The sequence below is a fragment of the Macrobrachium nipponense genome, chromosome 3 (genome assembly GCF_015104395.2).
Source record: "Macrobrachium nipponense isolate FS-2020 chromosome 3, ASM1510439v2, whole genome shotgun sequence".
Lineage (NCBI taxonomy): Eukaryota > Metazoa > Arthropoda > Malacostraca > Decapoda > Palaemonidae > Macrobrachium > Macrobrachium nipponense.
This window is the reverse complement of record NC_087202.1, coordinates 121,306,200-121,327,382: the sequence shown is the minus strand read 5'-3', so window position 1 is coordinate 121,327,382 and position 21,183 is coordinate 121,306,200. Positions and strand designations below refer to the sequence as shown.

The window sequence follows — 21,183 nt, the reverse complement described above, 5'->3', positions numbered from 1 at the left end:
CGCAACCTCTATTGCGTTCCAAAGAAATATGTCACTTAAAAACATTTTTGGGGCTGCAACTTATTGGAGATGCAACTCTGTGTTTGCATCTCATTATTTAAAAGATGTGTGAGTTACATATGAGAAATGTTTTTCTCTAGGTCCGTTTGTGTCAGCACAGACGGTTCTGGGTAAGGGAGCTAGCACCGATCCTTAATAATGTATGTAACCCTCTTGTTGGATGTGTTCTTGAGTTTCCTGTGCATGGAAGTGTCAGGTGTCGCACAGGCGACCTTCACTTCTCTTCACTAGGAGATCGAGTGACAGCTGACTTTTAGAGGGGTACAAAATTTTTTTTTTTGTACTATTGTATGTGTGGTTATTGAGTTTGTGGTTGTTTGCTAAGAGTTTGGGGATAGCTCTTGGCAATCTTAGAACTAACACGGGTGTTAGGTTCGGGTGATCGGGATCGGTTGTGTGCTCCTTAAATAAAGGCGTGTTGTCATATAAGCGGATGTGCTCCCATTGACAAATGCCAGTTAGGTTCTGTCGAGTAAGTGGATGATACCCCGTCGACAGATCCACAAGAACTCTTGGCCACAGATCACTATCTCACTAAGGCTCTTGAGGTGAAGCAGACTCCTAGACAGCAGTCACGAGGTCTTCCACCTGATAAGGTAGGAACCAAGGTCTATAAATACCTACAACATATGTTGTTTACCTGTCTAGTCAGTAGTTAGCTGTCTCTTGCCCTCCACCAAAGGGTGTCAATCAGCTATGTATATATCTGACAGGTAAGTTGAATGTATGAAAATGATATTGTTATGATACAATAAAGTTTCATACATACTTACCTGCAGATATATACAATTGAAGACCACCCAGCCTCCCGCAGGAGACAGGTGGAAGAGAGAATCTGATTAGAAAACAGGAATGGTTCCTAGTCCTGCCACCCAGAACAGGGCGGTAGATCACCTGACCTACCTGTAGCGAGTGCCGCGAAATTTGAATTTCTGCCGGGGACGACGGAGTCGATAGCTATGTATATATCTGCCAGGTAAGTATGTATGAAACTTTATTGTATCATAACAATATCATTTTTCTCCTGGCCTTGGCATCTTCGAAGAGAGTGAGGAAGCTGCACGGTCTGAGCTATGATGAGAAGTAACCAGGGGTTGGGGGTCAGTGTCCTTCGAATTTGGCCCGGAAATTCATGGCTAAGACCCAAAATCCCTCTGTGTACGATGATAGGTTCACCTTTTCCATTTCATCACAATGACTTTGTTGGCATTGATGCTTAAGAGCTTTTGTTGTGTCTTGTCAGGGCTTTGCATTGCTATCTTGAAAGGACACGGCACCTCAGACCAGGCTGCCGTAGACCTTTTGTTAGCACGGGAGGTACAAAGAAAGAGGTGTCAAAGAATACTATCTCTCTTTGGATATGGGAAGCCATCAGACAGGCATACTTAACTCTTGATAATTCTGCCGCTACGTCTTCGCAGGCTAGAACGCATGACGTTAGGGGTATTGGTCCCTCTCTGACTTTCAAAAAGAACTGTGCTGTACATAGAGTGCTGAGTGCTGGTACTTGCTTATGCCAGTCCACCTTCACCTCTTTCTATCTTTAGGATGTTGCCCATAGATCTGTGGACACTTTTTCTCTGGGTCCTGTGGTTGCTGCCCAGCAGATTGTGTTACTCATCATTGCCATTAAGAGGGCACATTTGTATCTTACCTAAGATGATTGTGTGGATGAGAGTGAATGAGTTGGCTGGTCTCTTTCTTTCTCTTGTACCTTTCCTTCTTCCTTCGGGCAGGTTGAGGAATAGACACATCATTCTCTACACTGGTCTGGTACAGGTGAGTAAGGTAGTCATACTGATAGGTTGGTCGCTTGGTTTGCAAATGACCAACCCTCTATTCAGTAGCATATGCTCCGCTCCTTGGCAAGGGGGAGTAGGGAGTGGTAACAATCCCTGGTGTGTTGGTTTGTTATTAGACAGTTAAAGCAAATGACCAACCCTCTATTCAGTAGCATATGCTCCGCTCCTTGGCAAGGGGGAGTAGGGAGTGGTAACAATCCCTGGTGTGTTGGTTTGTTATAGACAGTTAAAGTTTCTCTTTAGTACCCTAAGCAATGATTCTTTCATATATCATTGTACTTCACTCAGAGTGGGTGGTTTGATATCAATGTATCTAGCTTCTCACAGGCATCAGTCCTTCTCTGTAAGTTATTTCTTCTGGAGCTGGACTGGTGGGTAGGCCCCCAGCCAGTTTAGGATGTCCGTACCTCCCTCCAAGTATAAGTCTATCCTATTGTTAAGACTGAAGGTTTGTTTGTGTATGAAAAATGACAAATTTCTAAGACAATTTGTATTTTTCATTGCTACAAACCTGAGGTCTTAACATTGTACTGCCCACCTCTAGCTGCCTTGCTGTCTTACTGAGACATCCTGAGTTGGGAAAGACTGAACGCTGTGGTGTGGGTGCATGGTCCTTGACCACTTTTCACCCGATTACTCGCGCATTGCCAGATCTCACAAGATTCCTTGCTTTCGTTTGCTATTTGACCGGATCCAGCTAGGCACTAGAATTTATCCTATTGTTAAGACCTCAGGTTTGTAGCTATGAAAAATACAAATTGCATTAGAAAATTTGTCATTTTTCATTACAGTATCATAAAAAAAATTACATGCATCCCCAGGCGCTTGATTTATCCCTGAAAAACATCACAAAAGTCTGGCAACCCTGTTGGACGATGATCCTCGAATATGTTGTTAACATGTAAACCAACCTTCCACCTCTTATTCTTCCATGTCATTATCACTTGAGAGCTCGTCACCACTTTCTTACTCTTCCTCAGAAGGAATGTATTCCTCGGAAGAGATATCACTGTTCTCACTCATGGTTTTGCATTAAAAATGCAAATAAAATGAAGAAAATTACTAGAGAAAAAAAAAGAAAAAATCGTGAAAAAACATGCATAAACTCAACCATGATTGTGCATTAATTGATGAGGAGGCTGTGACATCATAGCCAAGAATGTCCTCGATTGGCTGCAAAAAAAAAAAAAAAAGAAAAAAAAAAGTAGGAGGAGCTTAGTGTGTTAGTACAGCCTGCCCACGCCTACAAAAACCAATAGGAGACAACCCAACACAGCAAGCTTTCCTGTTGCGCTATGGAGTTGTGACAACATAGTATATATGTCACGGGGAGTGATGTCGTAGAAATGTCACGGTCCCAAAGTGGTTAAGTTTATATCCATTATTTAGTTTTATTTTTCAATTTTGCATTTGCTTTTTTGTTGTCTAGTAAAAAAATGCATTAAATTATATTGTTTATATAAACATGTTAGGTGGCCTTTTGCAAACTCTGTACTACTGTACTGTTCTAAAAAATTAATAGAAAACCTAATGTACTCTAAAAGTTGATTGTGTATTTGGAGTTCCATATCCAAGTTTAAATTTAGTTGATGAAAGTTTATTATATTTAGAATTTTCATGTTTGTAAGGTAAATACAGGCGGCCCTCGGTTAGCGGCAGGGGTTCCGTTCCTGGCTGCCGACGCTAAGTGATTTTTGACAGCAATTTTAAAGCCTACGCCGCTACACACCTTTTTTCGAAACTCAAGACCAGTCAAAGGCGCCGTAATCCCACAATGGCACAATAAGTAAAATTATATTTATGCAGTATAGTACTAAATAATTTACTGTATAGTAGTACTGTACAGTACATTATAGCATTATAAATACTGTAAAGTGAAAAAACCTAGCTTTAATCCTTTGGGTGTCTAGAGTATGTAAAGATACAATAAGGTTTATACAGTCTACAGGTAGCTGTAGTGTTCAAGTTACGATCATTTGTCTTACGATAGTCCGATTTTATGAGAGACCAAATTACAATAGCCTAACTGTATCCATCTTCTAGTTACATAAGTTCAATTACAGCAAAGGAGAATGATGAAAGTATGGTTTTAACATTATACTTGTTGCGTGAACGTGTACAGCCATGAACAACCGAACGAGAAACTTTTTTTTTTTTTTTTTTTTTTTCCCCTGAATACAACCGAATTGGATAACATCTGTTTGTCTTGTATTTCAATCATCGTACTACAGTACACTATTACCGTAGTTGTTATAAATGGCTTTATGTATAGAATAGAACTGAGATATCTTAATGTAATAACTTTATTCACTATAGATCAAAGATCAATATAGATCAAAGATCAATCGGGAAATATACTGTTAAATTTCAACCTAGTTATAACTGAAGCTGAGAAAACTGTTCAAACTGCTAATGACTATTATCGTACATTGGCAACAAGGATAAAACTCCAGTAAACGTGTGCCATCAAACATAACCGTAGATAAAATTGAGATAAAATCATTTTAATCAAAACTACTGTGCTTGAAAGAACACATTTTACTGTTGGTTTCACGCCGATATAAAATAAATAACATAAAGTTCGTATTACGATGATATAAAGGAGAATTGCGAACGGAATCTTGTAATATTTTTATGCAATAAACATGCCACCAACGTAATCTGTTAATGCAAATAAAAAAGTAGTTCACATTCACAATGAGACATATTCAATTAATATTTCCCCCTAAAAACACGTTGTATAAGGAAAATTTACTTTGTCTCATATAAGTCAAGTATTTAGATATTTGGTCATGTTAACTAGAAGCAAGAGAATTTGCTCAGAATTGCGTTATGGCAAAACAAACTTGTATTTGCCATCAGCTGATTTCAAACCACAACATTGGTCGCTCCGCGGAATACTGGCTTAAATTTTGCCATAGTGTTTTATAATACACTAATATGAGACTACATACAGTATTATTGGATACAGTGAAATAATGTATAACTTTTTAAAGGATTTATGGAAAAGATGCATAATTAATAAAATAACACCTTGCATTTTTCGGAACAGTGGTGGACAAGAACGAACATGAAAAAACATCCCCTGACAACGTGGAGCGTAGTTACAAAGGCTGCCTTAATTTGTATCTTATTTAAGTACATAAATAAAAATACCACATACGTAATATACTTTTATACACATTTTAAACATAAAAGCGTAAACATTTAAAAAATCGACTCATTGATCGCTAAATTTGCACTCTTTTTCAGCTCTATATTTTCAGAAGAGCGGCAGACGGCGGCTTACAAGAACGAACATGATAAAACATTGTATTCGATAACTTGAAGGGCAGTTTCAAAAGCCTGCCTTTTTATCATATTTCTGCACAGCATTAAAAATACCCTATATGTAATACATTTTCATACACATTTTAAACATAATAGCATGAACATTTATAAAATCGACACATCGATCGCTAATTTGCTCTTTTTTTTTAACTATATTTTCGGAAGAGCAGCAGACGGCGGCTCACAGGAAAGAACATGAAAAAACATCGTATTTAATAATGTGAAGGGCAGTTTCAAATGCTGCCTTCGTTTCATATTTCTGTGCAGAAATAAAAATACCTTATAGTTAAATACATTTTCATACACATTTTAAACATAAAAGCATGAACATTAATAAATCAACACATCCATAGCTAAATTTGCACTTATGGAACTCTATATTTTTGGCATAGAACAGCATCAGAGGCATATATTTTACCCTAATACCTATATAATAAACTCTCCATAAAATTGTTAACATAATTTGCCTAACTTTTATGGTCTGAACAGCATTTCTACAAATGTATGAACTCGTTAGACAGCGGCGCTGTTAACTGAAAATTGTGCCATAAAAATACCTTATTTTTTTAATGAATATTTTTTATGACAGCCGTAAAACCGATTCGCCGCTGAGTGATTGAGCCCTTAACTGGGGCCGCCTGTAAATGAATTATCCATTATTAAGCAATTAAAAAAAAAAAAGAGAAAGGTAAAATTCTGGTCTTTCACTAAAGCAATAGCAAATCTGCAGTTTTGAACAGACCACACCAAAGTTATGCTAGTTGGTACCTATATTAGAGGAAGGTTTTCTTCCATTAAGTCAATTAGAATCGCCCTTTTTATGTACATTAGAGTAAAAGGCTATGTCAGATATGTATGTAGGTAAATTATTAATTAAATGATATACGTACGGAGTAGGAAAGCAAAGGAAAATTACAAGACAAAGAAACCAGGAAAATAAAGAAAATATAAATGTCAACTGGTTATGACAATATACAAACTATCAAGTAATAAGCAATTGCATTAGGAGTTGTGCCTTAAGGCCATTGTTGTGCTAGACTCCATTACCCCTACACAGTGTTGGGGCAGGTGGCATGTTAAGAGAAAAAATAAAAGCAGGGACAGTGATGGACACCATTATGGAGAAGTATGTATTGCGCAGTGTTCATTGATTTCTCCATAATAGTTCCTGCTTTTATTGCTGATAGCCTAATTTAATGATGATGATATTTATTGAGAAACAAGTCCATAGTTATGTACCCTGTATGCTCATGTAACATGCGATCTTGCATATCATGCGACCCCCAAGTTTTCACCCTCAAAAAATTATTTTATCACGTATTTCATGTATCATGAGAGTTGAATTTACGAGACTAAATAACAATAGGCTAGCCTCTTTTCCTCCTCTTTATGTGTTTCATTTTTTAGTCAGGCATTCTGGGTACTACAATCCTGTGACCTGGTACAGATGCCAATAGTCCCTGGATCACACAAGTTTTTATTAATTCTACCGGTTTCCACCTTGGCACTAGTATTATCATAATGTTAAGACCGAAGGTTTGTTAGTTATGAAAAATAGAAATTGATTAAAATTTTGTCAATTGAAAAAAGTAAAAGAGAACGCCAAAAATATCATTAGTAAAGATATACTTGGTTTGAAAACGGGCACAGCAAGAAACAGCTGATTTGCTATGAACAACCGAATATGATAAAACAGCCTTTTTGCTTGTAGCATTTATCAGTTTTGAAATATTTTCATATAAATCACGATAAGTGCCAAAATTTCAACCTTCTGTCAGCTTTGACTTGACCGAAATGGTAAAAAAACGCAATCGTAAGCTAAAACTCTTACATTCTAGTAATATTCAATCATTTACCTTCATTTTGCAACAGATAGGAAGTCTCTAGCACAATATTTCGATTTATGGTGAATTTATAAATAAAAAAAAACTTTTTCCTTACGTCTGCGCGTTAACTCTACCAGACTACCAGAAAAATAAATTCTTTCGTCAGATTGTCGTAATGTTTGCTCTGTTTTATATTGGCCATTACATAAAGTTTTATATATGAAAAAGTGTGCAATTTCATGTAGAATACAACAAAAAATAACCCATGGTTGTAGCTTTTATCAGTTTTGAAATATTTTCATATAAATCACGATAAATAGAAAAAATTTGAGCTTCGGTCAACTTTGACTCGATCAAAATGGTAGAAAAACGCAATTGTAAGCTACAACACTTACAGTCTAGTAATATTCAGTCAATTACCTTCATTTTGCAACAAATTGGAAGTCTCTTGCACAATATTTTGATTTATGGTGAATTTTTGAAATTTTTTTTTTTTTTTTTTTTTTTTTTTTTTTTTTTTTGTTTTTTTTTTTTTTTTTTTTTTTTTTTTTACGTCTGCACGTTATGAATTCATGCATCATATTGTGATAATATTTTCTCTTTGTTGCTTTGATTGTTTTACAATTTGTTATATACCAAAATCATTGCAATTTAGTGTACAATACAAGGAAAAAAATTAACTCATTAGCTTTAATTGTTTTGCTCACAGCGCGATTTGTATACAATTATATAGGAATTTTTTTTTTTTTGCGCTGTCATATATTCCAATATTTATATATGATAATTATATTTTTTTCATTTTTGATGGTTGCATACTAAACTTCAGGCAATTACAAAAAAAAAAAAAAAAAAAAAAAAAAAAAAAAAAAAAAAAAAAATCCGCTTCAACGCTCACTCGTGAACGCTGCTGTCATATGGGAGACACTTTCGCAAATACCAGCTCGGCGTTTAAGAGTTAATTGCTATGTTTGTATTCTATAATACAAGCAAATAGTAATTTGAAAATTCATATAATGTTATTGGATACAGTGAAGTAAAGCATAACTTTTTTAAAGATGCATATCCAATATGCTTTTTTTTTTTTATACAATACTAATATGTGATACACACTTGAATTTATATCATGTGCGATGCAACCCCCTTAAGATTAGCTCCAAAATTAGGTATTCAAAAGTTTTATGATATGTGAGTATATACTGTATATGTACATATATTTAATGGTAAAACTGTACAGATAGCATGCAGAAATCTAATCAATTCCCCTTTGCAGAGATTGAAAAGGGAAACCAAACCGAATCCTGAAAGCTATCTGTACAGTTTTATTGTTAACTATATGTACATTCACGTAACTGTGGGTTTGTTTCTCCATTTTATAACTGGTGCTATTATGAGTATTTTTTTTATAATGATTATATACAGAAAGGTTGTCCTGAGACATAGGTACATGAGCATCTTAATGATTTGAAAAGACAAATATAAACTTAGCATAAATTAAAACTCAAATTGTTCATATACGTAAAAAAAATTCGGCCTTAACATTAGGATAAATCTGCTAGTGCCAGTTGGAAAAATGGTAAAATTAATAAAAATTTGTATACACAAGGAATTTTTGGCATCTTTGCTTGATCACGAGGTCTGTGGGATCTTCCATAATGCCTGCGGCATCTGATGATCACATCCGTTTCCTACTGCCTTTAATAGAAGACATGATTGATCTCTGTCCTTTTAAAGCTGGTTTAGTTTCTCTGCTTTTTCTGTTCTTTGTGTTTCAGTGGGTGTGATTCCTGTGAGTTTATATGGGTATCTGGATATCATGGATCATTTTACCTCCCCGTCCAAGGTTTCTTTGGCTGTCACAGGAAACAGGGATATTTTGGAAGCAGAGGAATTAGGGAATCTGGAGTTTCTAGCTGCTTATACTGAAGTTATTGCCTTGATTCATCAATTCCATAATCTTCCAAGGTGGTCTGAAATGCTTTCCACCATAGCTCTGACTGCAATTGAAGCACTTATAGGACCAGAGAAAGATATAAAGGTGTTGTATGAATTACCATAATCAAGTCATTTCGGAATCGGTATTACAGCATGTGAATGCATGGATTTCAGGAAGGGATAATTCTTTGCGACCAAATAAATTGTTAAAAAAAAAAAAACCGTTGCAGAGACATAGGGAGTATTATGCAACATCTGTTGTTCCCTTCCTGGGCATATCAATCCAGATGTTATGCAATTAAGACCTGGGTTGACCTTAGACTAGGCAAAAATGGATTGTCCCTCACTTTGTTATCAAGATTCTGCTACATTGGAATCGCGGTTAGATCTTGGTCAACAGTGGTGGCTAAGTTTACCTCTTCAGATTCAACCAGGGGATTAGTGAATGAAACAGCCTTTGTCAGGTTACTTCAGTCTAGTTCCAAAGTGATTTTGTATTTTAACAAACTTACGTGCCAACATTTGGCTAAATATCCAGTTGATGAGAAGAGATACAGTATTGGCAAAGTTGATTGTGCTGTAGATGTGAATTCCCTGCTAGCTCTGCAAAATGGTGATATCCTAGAGTGGCAGTTTCTGTTGCCAAAGGACAGACTAGAAGCAGCAATTAATAGAAGATGGATGGATTCCAATGATAAATTGGTTCAACAAGCAGTAAGCAAGTCAACAAGAAATCACCCTTTGGAAATAAGACAGGCTCAACTTTAAACACCCCAGGAGAGAATTGTGAGGTCTAATCCTTCCCCAAAGACGACGAGTCCTTCTCCAAGGAAGAAATTATTATAGCGGCCAATTCACAGCTGACCTAGTAGAGGAAGGGGAAATAAGGGCAGAGGAAGGGTTGCGAGACAATAGGTTAGGCACCTCTCTCCACCCACTCTCCACCCAGTCACACCATTGGGGGAATGTCTGGCGAGTCATTGGGAGGTGTGGCAGAAATTTGGAGCAGAGCAGTGGATAGTGGATGTGCTCAGAGTGGGCTATCTGATCCCATTTGATTTCACTCCTCCTCTTGCAGATCATCCGTTACCAGACCTTTCTTACACTCCTGGGTCTCAGAAATTCCCTATTCTGCAAGAGGAAGTGAGGAAAATGATGGAGAAGGGAGCTATAGAGCAAGTGGATTTTACTGCTGTTACTAGCAGTGGTCAGAGACAGGGATTTATGCTGACAATAGACTTGAAGGGTGTTTACTTCCAGATTACAATTCATCATCAAGGAAATTTCCCAGATCCAATCTCGCAGAAAAGGTATTTTAATACAGAGTTCTATGTTTTGGATTGACAGCATCTCCTCACATGTTTAGAAGAGTATTCACTCTCATGTTGATGTGGGCACATGCTCAAGGGATCAGGTTGATAAGGTAGTACCTGGATAATTGGCTGGTGATGACAAAGCCACATAAATGTTGATTTGATATGGGAACAGATATCTCTCTGCTTTCTGCTGATGCAATGAAATGTCATTGTATGAAACACCCAGAATTAAGAACCTCAAGATATTCATATATCAAAGGTTCAGAGATTGAGGTTAATTCTCTTGGAATATCTCTCATTCGGAAATTGACTAAGTGTTTCAAACTCCCAGTCGGGTTATAATTTATTTACCTCCCACCAATGAGTAAGTCTATCCTAATGTTAAGGCCAAAGGTTTGTTTTGTATATGAACAATTGACAAATTTTAGGATTAATTTGTATTTTTCATAGCTAACAAACCTAAGGTCTTAACATGTAAAGGCCCACCTCAAGCCACCCCTCTTACAGTTAAACAAGGTTGGAAGAGTATCTGATGTGATCACAAGCTACTGAAGGCATTGTGGGAGATCCCCCCTTGTGATCAAGCACGATGCCAATAGTTCCTTGCTTACACATTTTTTATTAATTTTACTGGTTTTCCAGCTGTTGCTGGAAGATTTAATCTAATGTTAAGATCTCAGGTTTGTTAGTTATGAAAAATACAAACTGATTAAAAAATTTGTCATTTCACGATAATTGAATAGATATAACTGTTATGTAGGAAAACTTCATATTATTGATTTATATTTAGGTCTAAAGATTAATATTTTTGGGGTTAGTAGGAAAATATAATGAGGTATATGATAACGTAAGATTAACAGTGCATGTGATCGTTGAACATCATTGAATTTATATTTGTCTGGTATACATGCCCTACTCCTCACTCATGGAGAAGTAACATCACCAGCTTTAGAGTGTTCCTGATATCCTCAGCTTTAAAGCCCATCTGATTGCTTGTCTTGGAAATTATTAGACAAAGATTCTATATCATTTAGCTATTTATTAGAACACTACTGTTATAACTTTGGATCTGTAAAGCAAGAGTATTAGAAATAGTAGTAATCAGTATTTCTGTATACTTTCCAGCATAAATATAGCCTGCAGTCATGTTTTTTAATATTGTTCTCTGAACATATTGAATATATAGTGTCATCAGATGTTAAGACCAGTTTTAACAGGGGTATTTAATTTGTGTAGTTTTTAAGGTGACCGTTACTTTATGTCAATATTTACATTATCTTTGGCTACTAACCCCAACTACATGAGTTTTGGTACATAGATAATGTTAGTTGAATTATAACTGATTAGAAATGATGACTGTAATTTGAAAATTACATCGCTGACCAGAAGATTTTTGTAACTCAGATTTTCAGCATTTGTAAATAATTCTAAGAGATTCCACTTTGACTTGTCCGTCTCTAATGAAAGTTTTCATTTACATAATGAGATTTACTTGATGCTTTCAGTTGTTATTGACATTAATCCCTAATGGTTTATAAAGTTGGGCATCAGTAGTGACTATTATTTAAATAAATTTGTGTGCAATTAAAGATTTATCTTTTTGCAGGTTCTAGAATATTAGCCCAGGGGGACAACATTCCAAAGGATCAGATGTATCCAATGAGGCTCAAGGGTATTAGCATCTGCTTCTCTATGCTCAAGGCGGCATTATGTGGGAACTACGTAAATTTTGGTGTCTTTAGACTCTATGGGGACGATGCTCTAGACTCTGCACTACACACATTTGTGAAGTTGTTACTTTCTATACCACAGTCAGATTTATTAGTAAGTACTCATTTCTTTCCTTCAATTTTACAGTGTGATTTATCAACAGTTCTTGTCTTTAGTATATAGCCAGCCCCCTGATTCCCAAGTTACATTCTCAACAACCAGCAATCCAAAAGTATTTATTAGCATTTATTTGTAATGTTACATTGTTTCACATTTGCAAAATCATTTTACAAATCAAAATGTGAGTACATTAATGTATGCAGTCTCAGAATTTTATGCTCTTTTAAATTTTATTTCTTCAGATATTTTACCTCCTAGTTTTTGGAATTTCAGTAGTTATAAGTTTAGTTGAAGAGCTTGTAAGTTATAACTGGTGATTACTAGGTTTTTTATGCATTATTAGTTTGACAATGGGCTCTTTGTTCTAATCCTAGTTTATTGGCATCATAATAATGATAATTAAAGCTTGGACAACATACCGTAGTCAATGGACAAATGAAATTCAGTTTAGTCCTGTTAATATAATTGATCGTGAGAAACCAAAAATCCAAGATAGCTGTAAGGGTTTATCCACACTGCAGTTTAAACATGAAACCACACTTAGGCAATTTGGAGTATGCATATCACCAACGACCCCATGTGGAGAAAGATGCTTTGGCCATATAAAGTGCTGGTTAGTCCTACCATGAGTAGTTAACTCATAATGGACCTATATGTATCAATGAAAAAGTCACTGTTGTTGTGACTACAGGCAGTCCCCATTTATCAAGGGGGGATGTTCTGTTCCGACAGCTTGATAAGCAAATTTGGGCTGCCCCCGGTTACCGACTGGTGTTTTGTTCCTGGGGGCTTGACATTAACTGAAAATCACCACTAACCGAAATTCAATAGTTTATGGGCACAACAATCCACCTTACGGTGCCCTAGACTGATTAACAATGCCTTAATGGTATGGCCAGTTGTTCATATACGAAACAAACCTTCGGTCTTAACTTGCCAGATTTTGCCCTATTATGTAATAACTTTTTAATGAAAATATGGAATTTCATTTGCATAATTATTTACTATGACCTGCACAGTAGTTCTACAGATTTTGAATGTCAGATTCAATGAACTTGCAGGTAAACCATGGGCTGGAATAAGAGAGAGAGAGAGAGAAAAAAAAAAAGTCACCTTTCATCATTCTCTGTATTTATCATATCTACTAGTTAAATAAGTTGAAAAAGCAAAAGCAAATGATAGAAATATGGTTACTAACATTATAATTGTCACTTAACCCTTAGACGCCTATTGGACGTATTTTACGTCGAGATAAATTGTCTGTCGGGTGCCGATTGGACGTATTTTATGTCGACATAGAAAAGTTTTCTTTAAAAATTTGCAGAAAAATACTTATAGGCCTACCGGCCAAAAACTTTTGAGTCACGCGCCTTGGGGGATGCTGGGAGTTCACGGATCAAGGTGTTGTTTTGTTTACAATCATTACGCAGGCACGCAAGCGCGAATTTCTTTCTCATCGCACTAAAAAGTATCAGTGACACATCTCAGAAATTATTTTGTCACTTTGACGTAATTTTTGCACCATTTTAAATTAGCCGTTACATGGAGTATTATATATGAAAATGTGCGCAATTTCATGTAGAATACAACAAAAATTACTCATGCTTATAGCTTTTATCAGTTTTGAAATATTTTCTTATAAATCACAATAAGTGCCAAAATTTCAACTTTCGGTCAACTTTGACTCTACTGAAATGGTCGAAAAACGCAATTGTAAGGTAAAACTCTTATATTCTAGTAATATTCAATCATTTACCTTCACTCTGCAACAAATTGGAAGTCTCTAGCACAATATTTCGATTTATGGTGAATTTATGAAAAAAACTTTTTCCTTATGTCCGCACGGTAACTCTTCCGAAAAAATCGTACATGCGATTGTCGTAATGTTTGCACCATTTTAAATTAGCCGTTACATAAAGTTTTATATAGGGAAATGTGCGCAATATCATGCACAATACAACTAAAAACAACCCATGGTTATAGCTTTTATCAGTTTTGAAATATTTTTATATAAATGATAAGTGCCAAAATTTCAACCTTCGGTCAACTTTGACTCTACCGAAATGGTCAAAAAATGCAATTGTAAGCTAAAACACTTATATTCTAGTAATATTCAATCATTTACCTTCATTTTGCAACAAATTGGAAGTCTCTAGCACAATATTTAGATTTATGGTGAATTTATGGGAAAAAAAAAAAACATTTTCCTTACATCCGCGAGGTAACTCTTCCGAAAAAATCATACGTGTGATTGTCGTAATGTTTGCAACATTTTAAATTAGCCGTCACATAAGGTTTTATATATGAAAATGTGTGCAATTTCATGTAGAATACAACAAACAATAATTGAAGGTTGTAGCTTTTCTCATTTTCGAAATATTTGCATATAAATCACGATAAATAGAAAAAAAAAAAACATGTTAAGGTCAACTTTGACTCTACCGAAATGGTCGAAAAACGCAATTGTAAGCTAAAACTCTTACAGTCTAGTAATATTCAGTCATTTATCTTCATTTTGAAACAAATTGAAGTCTCTAGCACAATATTTAGATTTATGGTGAATTTAAAAAAAAAAACTTTCCTTCCCTCCGTGCGCGGATTCTCCGCTGCAAATCTCTGAAATGCGTATGTCGCATTCTCGGAATATTTGCTCCATTTCATATTAGGCCTTTCATAGAGATTTATATGTAAATATGTGCGCAATTTCATGTAAAATACAACAAAAAATAATTGAAGGTTGTAGCTTTTCTCATTTTCAAAATATTTGCATATAAAAAAAAATTATTAAAAAAATTCAACATTCGGTCAACTTTAACTCGTCCGAAATGGTTGAAAACTGCAATTGTAAGCTAAAACTCTTACAGTATAGTAATATTCAATCATTTATCTTTATTTTGAAAGAAATTGGAAGTCTAGAACAATATTTAGATTTATGGTGAATTTTTGAAAAAAAAATTTTTTTATGTCTGCTCGTTACGAATTCATGCATCATTTTGTGATAATATTTTCTGTGTTACTTTGGTCGTTTTACAATGTGTTATATACCAAAATTATTGCAATTAGTGTACAATAAAAAAAAATGAACTCGTTAGCTTTAACCGTTTTGCTCACAGCGTGATTAGAATACAATTATATATGAAATTTTGTTTTTGCACTATCATATATTGCATTATTTATATATGATGATATTTTTTTCATTTCTGATGGTTGCATACTAAACTTCAGGCAATGACCAAAAAAGGAGCCAAAAATGAACTCTTAATCTTGAAAACTAAGACCGCTGTAATTTTTTGAAAAAATATTTTTTCCGCTTCGGCGCTCACTCCGAGACCCCCTCGGCATACGGGAGACGATTTTTATTATACCCCTTTGGCGTTTAAGGGTTAAATACTACAGCTATAAACAACTGAATGAAAACTGTTGTTTTGCTACAACAACCAAACTGAATCTGATGACAACATGTGCTTGCATTTCAGCCATCGTACAATAGTAAATAATTACTGTAGTTCGTTCATATATGAAACAAACCTTCGGTCTTAACATTAGGATTCTATTAGCACCAAGCTGGAAACTGGTAAAATTAAAATTAAACTTGTGAGATCCAGGGACTAATGGCATTTATACCAGGTCATGGGGCCTGTGTTATCCAGAATGCCCTTGACGTCCCGTGACCTGCCAGTTACTTTTCTACCGCCTTTAAGATAGGACATGTTTACTTTCTATCTGTTTTAAAGCCGGTTTTAGTTTGCAATTTAATCCATTTCACTTTCATTTTACTTGTTAATTTTTCTTTCTCTGGGTGTGCTCAGTGTGGATGTATGTGTAAGGGTGTGTACGATGTTTTTGCTTCACCAACGGGAACTTCTGATTCAAGGAAGAGGCAAAGGAAATGCCCTGGAGTGAGGGGCTTTCCGTATCGACAGGTCCTCATCCAATGTGTAGTAGATGCAGAGAAAATGTATGTACAATTACTAATCCTTGTTCAGTTTGTCATAGTTGGTCGGTGGAACAGTGGAGGAAGTTTTATGAGAAAGGCCAGTACAAAAGAAAGGAGACGACGCCATCTTTGGATGACCAAGCATCGCCGGCTTCTTTTGTATCGGCAATATACCAGACTGCTCCATATGTTTCGTCGCCTGCTTTTGATTTTTCCCATACTGCTTCAGTTTCTTCTAGCGATTCGCTTTCAGAAACTCCAGGAGGGGTTTTGTGTAATTTTATGCATAATTATGGTCCATTGTTCCCGCCCCCCCGGTCGGGGGAGCATTGCCATCTTTGTTCCAGGTGCCGGCTCCCGATGCTCAGAGAATGGAGGGTACGTGGACAGCTTTAGGCCTACCAGGCGTACCAGCCTTGGAGGGTTTGCTGTCTCAATATATGGCGTCGCGATTCCAGCTGAGTTTGGCAGTGCTGAATGTTCCTCATCCCCCTGGCTTGCACTTTATGGGAACTAATGCCACAGCTACACCAGCAACTTCAATGTTTCCGGCGATGCAGAACGTTGGAGGTAGTTTTGCTGCAAACGCAGGGATGCCAGCAGCAGCCGCCCAGTCTCTCCCTACAAGATTGGTGACGTCACAACTGGCGTCACACACCGACATGGCAGACGCAATGACGTCACAGCCTACTGCTTCTCGATCTACTTCGCTGCCTCCTGAGCCAAATACGCCTTCTGACTCATTGGTACACACAGTAATGAAGAAATTACAAGATCTAGAGGAGAAAATTGCTAAGAAAGACGAAAAAAAAGGCTTGATTCGTCTCCTTTGTCTTCTTCCTCTAGCTCGGCGTCATCGCTTAGGCACCTCAGGCCGGGGTGCCGGAGGTTGTTCGTAAGTACAGGACGGAACAAAAAGGAAGTGTCCAGGAACACAATATCGTTTTGGCTGAGAGAAACAATCAGGAATGCATATATGGCAGAAGATAGAGGGTCCAGTAGCCTGGAGAGGGCTAGAGCTCATGACATCAGGGGCTTGAGCACTTCTTTGGCATTCAAGAAGAATATGTCTGTGGAGAGAATCCTGAAAGCTGGTATTTGGAAACGCCAAACAACGTCCACTTCCTTTTATTTAAAAGACGTTGCCCATAGATCCTTGGACTTTTTTTCCTTGGGTCCAGTGGTGGCGGCCCAGCAAGTGGTATAGCTCATCCAGTACCTCTGAAGGGTCAGTTTGTGTCTAGTCTAAGATGAAGGTGTGAAAGTAGAATGAATGGGATGACTGGTCTTTCTTCATTACTACTATCTTTCTACTCCTTTACCTACGGAGAGTATGAAGGAGAGTACCATCATAAGCTGGAACGGACTAGATGCAGGTGAGGTGGTCAGCCATACTGTAAAGTTTTTCTATAGTATAGTATACTTTTCAGTAGCAACACACTCCTCTTGGTAATAGGGAAGAGAGGGGTGATGGTAGATCCAGATACAAGGGACAAGAGTGGTTTAGGAGCATGGATTATTCAGAATGCCCTTGGTGTCCCGTGACCCGCAAGTTACACTTCAAACCCAGTTTAGACTGCTAGAGTGGTGGTTCGAGGTGGGCCTTTAACTGTTAAGACCTCGGGTTTGTTAGTTATGAAAAATACAAATTAGTTACAAATTTGTCATTTGTTCATATATGAAATATTGCGCTAGAGACTTCCAATTTGTTACAAAATGAAGGTAAATAATTGAATATTACTAGAATACAAGAGTTTTAGCTTACAATTGCATTTGTCGACCATTTCGGTCGAGTCAAAGTTTACTGAAGGTTGAAATTTTGGCACTTATCGTGGTTTGTATGAAAATATTTCAAAACTGATAAAAGTTACAACCATGGGTTATTTTTTGTTGTATTCTACATGAAATTGCACACATTTTCATATATAAAACTCTGTGTAACGGCTAATATAAGATGGCGCAAAAATTATGTAAAAGTGACAATATAATTTCTGAGATGTGTCGCTGATGTTTTTAGTGCGAGAAGAAAGAAATTCAAGAATGGCCGCCTGTGTAACACTTGTAAACAAAACAACAGCTTGATCCGTGAGCTCCCAGCATCCCTCAAGTGCGTGATTCAAAAGTTTTTGCCAAGTAGGCTTTTTTTGCGTTGATGTATCATACATCAATTAAGCACCCAACAGACAATTTTCGTCGACGTAGCCTAGCGTAGGTATATTATAGTTGAATTCTTAGCCTGGCAAGTAATTGAGTTCTTAGCTTGGCCTAGCCTAACTGGTCAAATATACCTTAACCATATTAGCTTTCCTAAGTGGTTGGGTTCTTAGTCTAGCAAGTGGTTTAGTTCTTACCCTAGCCAAGTCTTTGAGTTCTTTGCCTGGCCTACCCTAGCCAGTCGAACCTGCCTCATTAACTATCTAAGCCTAGCCTAAGTGGTTGAGAACTTAGCCTAGCGAGTGGTTGAGTTCTTAGCCTAGCCCATCTAGTTTGAATCTGGCTTAACCATCTTCCTAGTCTTAAGTAGTTCAGTTCTTAACCTTGCAAGTGGTTGGATTCTTAACCTAGCTTGGCATAGTCTGGCTAGTTTGAACTTTCCTTTCCATCTTAGCTTAATTGGTTGAATTTTTGCATAGCAAGCCTAAGTGGGTAAGTTCTTTGGCTAGCTTAGCCTACAATGGGTGAGCTAGTTCGAACCTTCTCCCACTGACTTATCCTAGCATAAGTGGTTGGGTTCTAGGTCTAGCCTAGATTGTTCAAACATGGCTCTCCTCTTATCCTAGCCTAATTGTTGGAGTTCTTAGCCTAGCCCAGCTGGTTTGACTGCTTCTTGATTCTGCAAGATTTTCCCATTCTTCAAGAGGTTGGGATTGGGTTGGGTTTGATTCCTTGCTCAACCTATCCTTTCATCTGAGTAAAAAGATCAGTAATGTAGCTTATATCTTGGTGTTCTCATCTCTGAAGTAGTTCAGATCCAGCTTATCTCTGTGATACATTGCTCAGGAACACTGCCTTGGTGGTTCCTAAGGCAAAATAGGGGTGTCCTATCATCATAGGATGTCTCCTCTCATCATAGGATGTCTCCTCTCATAAGTAGCATTCTGATCGTATGATGTCATAAGGGATCACCTCATAGGATATCTCCTCTGTAGAAGATGCACGTTTCCTGGGCAGCTTAAGGACTTTTCCTCAGTTCTCAGTGCAGTTATTTAGAGAATGCACAAGTTGACAGTTGGATATCTAGAACATATCTGTGCTGAGTATTTTGTCATAGGATATCCCTTTTTGGGTATCTTATTATCCTATTATCTCTTCTGTTTGCTTGGAATGACCTATGTTAGACCTCTTATCTGTGACAGAAACTATAGATTGTCTATTCATGGTCCCAGAATTGTTCGTTGGAGAAGACAGCGCCTTTCTGCTGCCAGCTCCACTCATTGGCAGTCGAGACATTCCAGGCAGGAGGAATGTGATGGCTGACTAGCTAAGTCGATAGAATAAAGTCCAAGGTAAGGAGTGGTCTCTGCATCAGGATGTACCGGACAGGCCATTTCACCTTTGTGGAAGACCCATGTTAGACCTCTTTGCCACTCACTCCAACAGGAAGCTGGAGGTTACTTCTTGGTGGTCCCGGATCCTCTTTCTCTGGCAGAGGACTCTACAGCATCCTTGGGACAATCTCAAGGTGTATGCCTTCCCACCATTCTGCCTGTTCCATCAGGTTTTGAATAGAATATAGTAATGAGTTCCAGGAATCTCAGGATGACCTTGGTGGCTAAGCTGTGGCCACAGGCAAAGTGGTTCCCAGACCTGTATCTTCTGTAAGAAGTTCCGAGAGAAATTACCCCATGGCACAACCTCCTTTGCCAGCCTCATGTGGAAAGGTTCCACCAGTCGATAGGATCTCTATCGCTTCACAGCTGGAGACTGTCAAGTATCTCAAGAGAGCGAGAGGCTTTTCTCGCAAAGCAGTGGGCCAGATGTCCAGCTATCTCGGGAGGTCTTCGTCAGCATTTTACCAGAGCAAGTGGGCAGTATACTTAGTTGGGGTTAGTCATAGGATAGTGGATTTTCTAATCTTTTTCAGATACGAGAGAGGTCGTTCTGTCTTTGCTGTTAGGGGCTACAGGGCCACCTTGGGGTTGGTCCTGTGGCTGAAGGGTGTGGACATCTCATCATGGTGTTGATCAAGTTTCAAACTTGATGTTGTTCAAGATTTTCAAACAATCCTGTTCACCAAGAGAACTCAAACCTCTGATGTGGGATCTTACTCTGGTCCTGAGTAGTCTCTCTCGAGCTCCATTTAAGCCACTATGTCGATCATCAGTCAGGAATCTGACTGAAGACAGTTTTCCTGTTGGCCTTGGCTTTCTCAAAGAAGGTTGAAGCGTTGGAGGTCTGTGGCCTTTGAATTTGTCCCAGAATTCATAGCCAAGACTCAAAATCTCTCAGTTCATGATGGCAGATTTGCCTTGTTTTCAAGACCCTCCCAGAGTTAGTTAGTCGACAGTGATTTTCAGGAGTTTTTGCTTTGTCCTGTCTGAGCTCTGCACAGCTTTCTAAAATGGACTCTTCACCTAAGGCCTAGGTTGTTAGCACCGGCCGGTCCAGAATGGAAGATATCAAGAACACCGCAGGCAGTCCCTGGTTATTGGCTGGGGTTCTGTTTTTGGCAGGATGCTGATAAACAAAAACTGTCATTAACCAAAACTTGGCACATTATGGTGCCATAAATTATCGATCTTTGGCACTAGACAACCGCCATAAAACCAGATCGCCATTAACCAAGTCAGCTGATAACTGGGGTCTGCTGATATTTCTTTCTGGCTGTGTGAGGTAATTAAGCAGGCTAGAGCAGATGACATCAGATGAATGAGTTTAAACAGAACTTGTCTATTCATAGGATTTTGAATGCTGGTTCCTGACTTCAGCAAGCTATGTTCGCTTCCTTTTCCTGAGGGACATTGTCCACAGTTCCTTGGACAGTTTTTTTCCTCGGGTCCTGTGGTGGCTGCCCAACAAGTTGTGTAGCTTATCCAGTGCCCCTAGCAGTACAGTTTGTATCTTACCTAAGATGATTGTGTGGAAGAGAGAATGAGTGAGATGGCTGGTCTCCTTTCTCTCTTTTTCCTTCTTCCTATGGACTGATTGAA

At 37.6% G+C, this 21,183-nt stretch overlaps 1 protein-coding gene across 1 annotated transcript in view; it reads left to right on the top strand.

Annotated features, from left to right (window-relative positions):
• Positions 1–21,183, top strand: part of LOC135222013 (exportin-7-like) — a 364,750-nt gene that overhangs the window by 151,144 nt on the left and 192,423 nt on the right. The window contains exon 17 of the mRNA XM_064260138.1: positions 11,873–12,090. Coding sequence (XP_064116208.1) covers positions 11,873–12,090 — 218 coding nt within the window. The remainder of the gene's footprint in view (positions 1–11,872; positions 12,091–21,183) is intronic.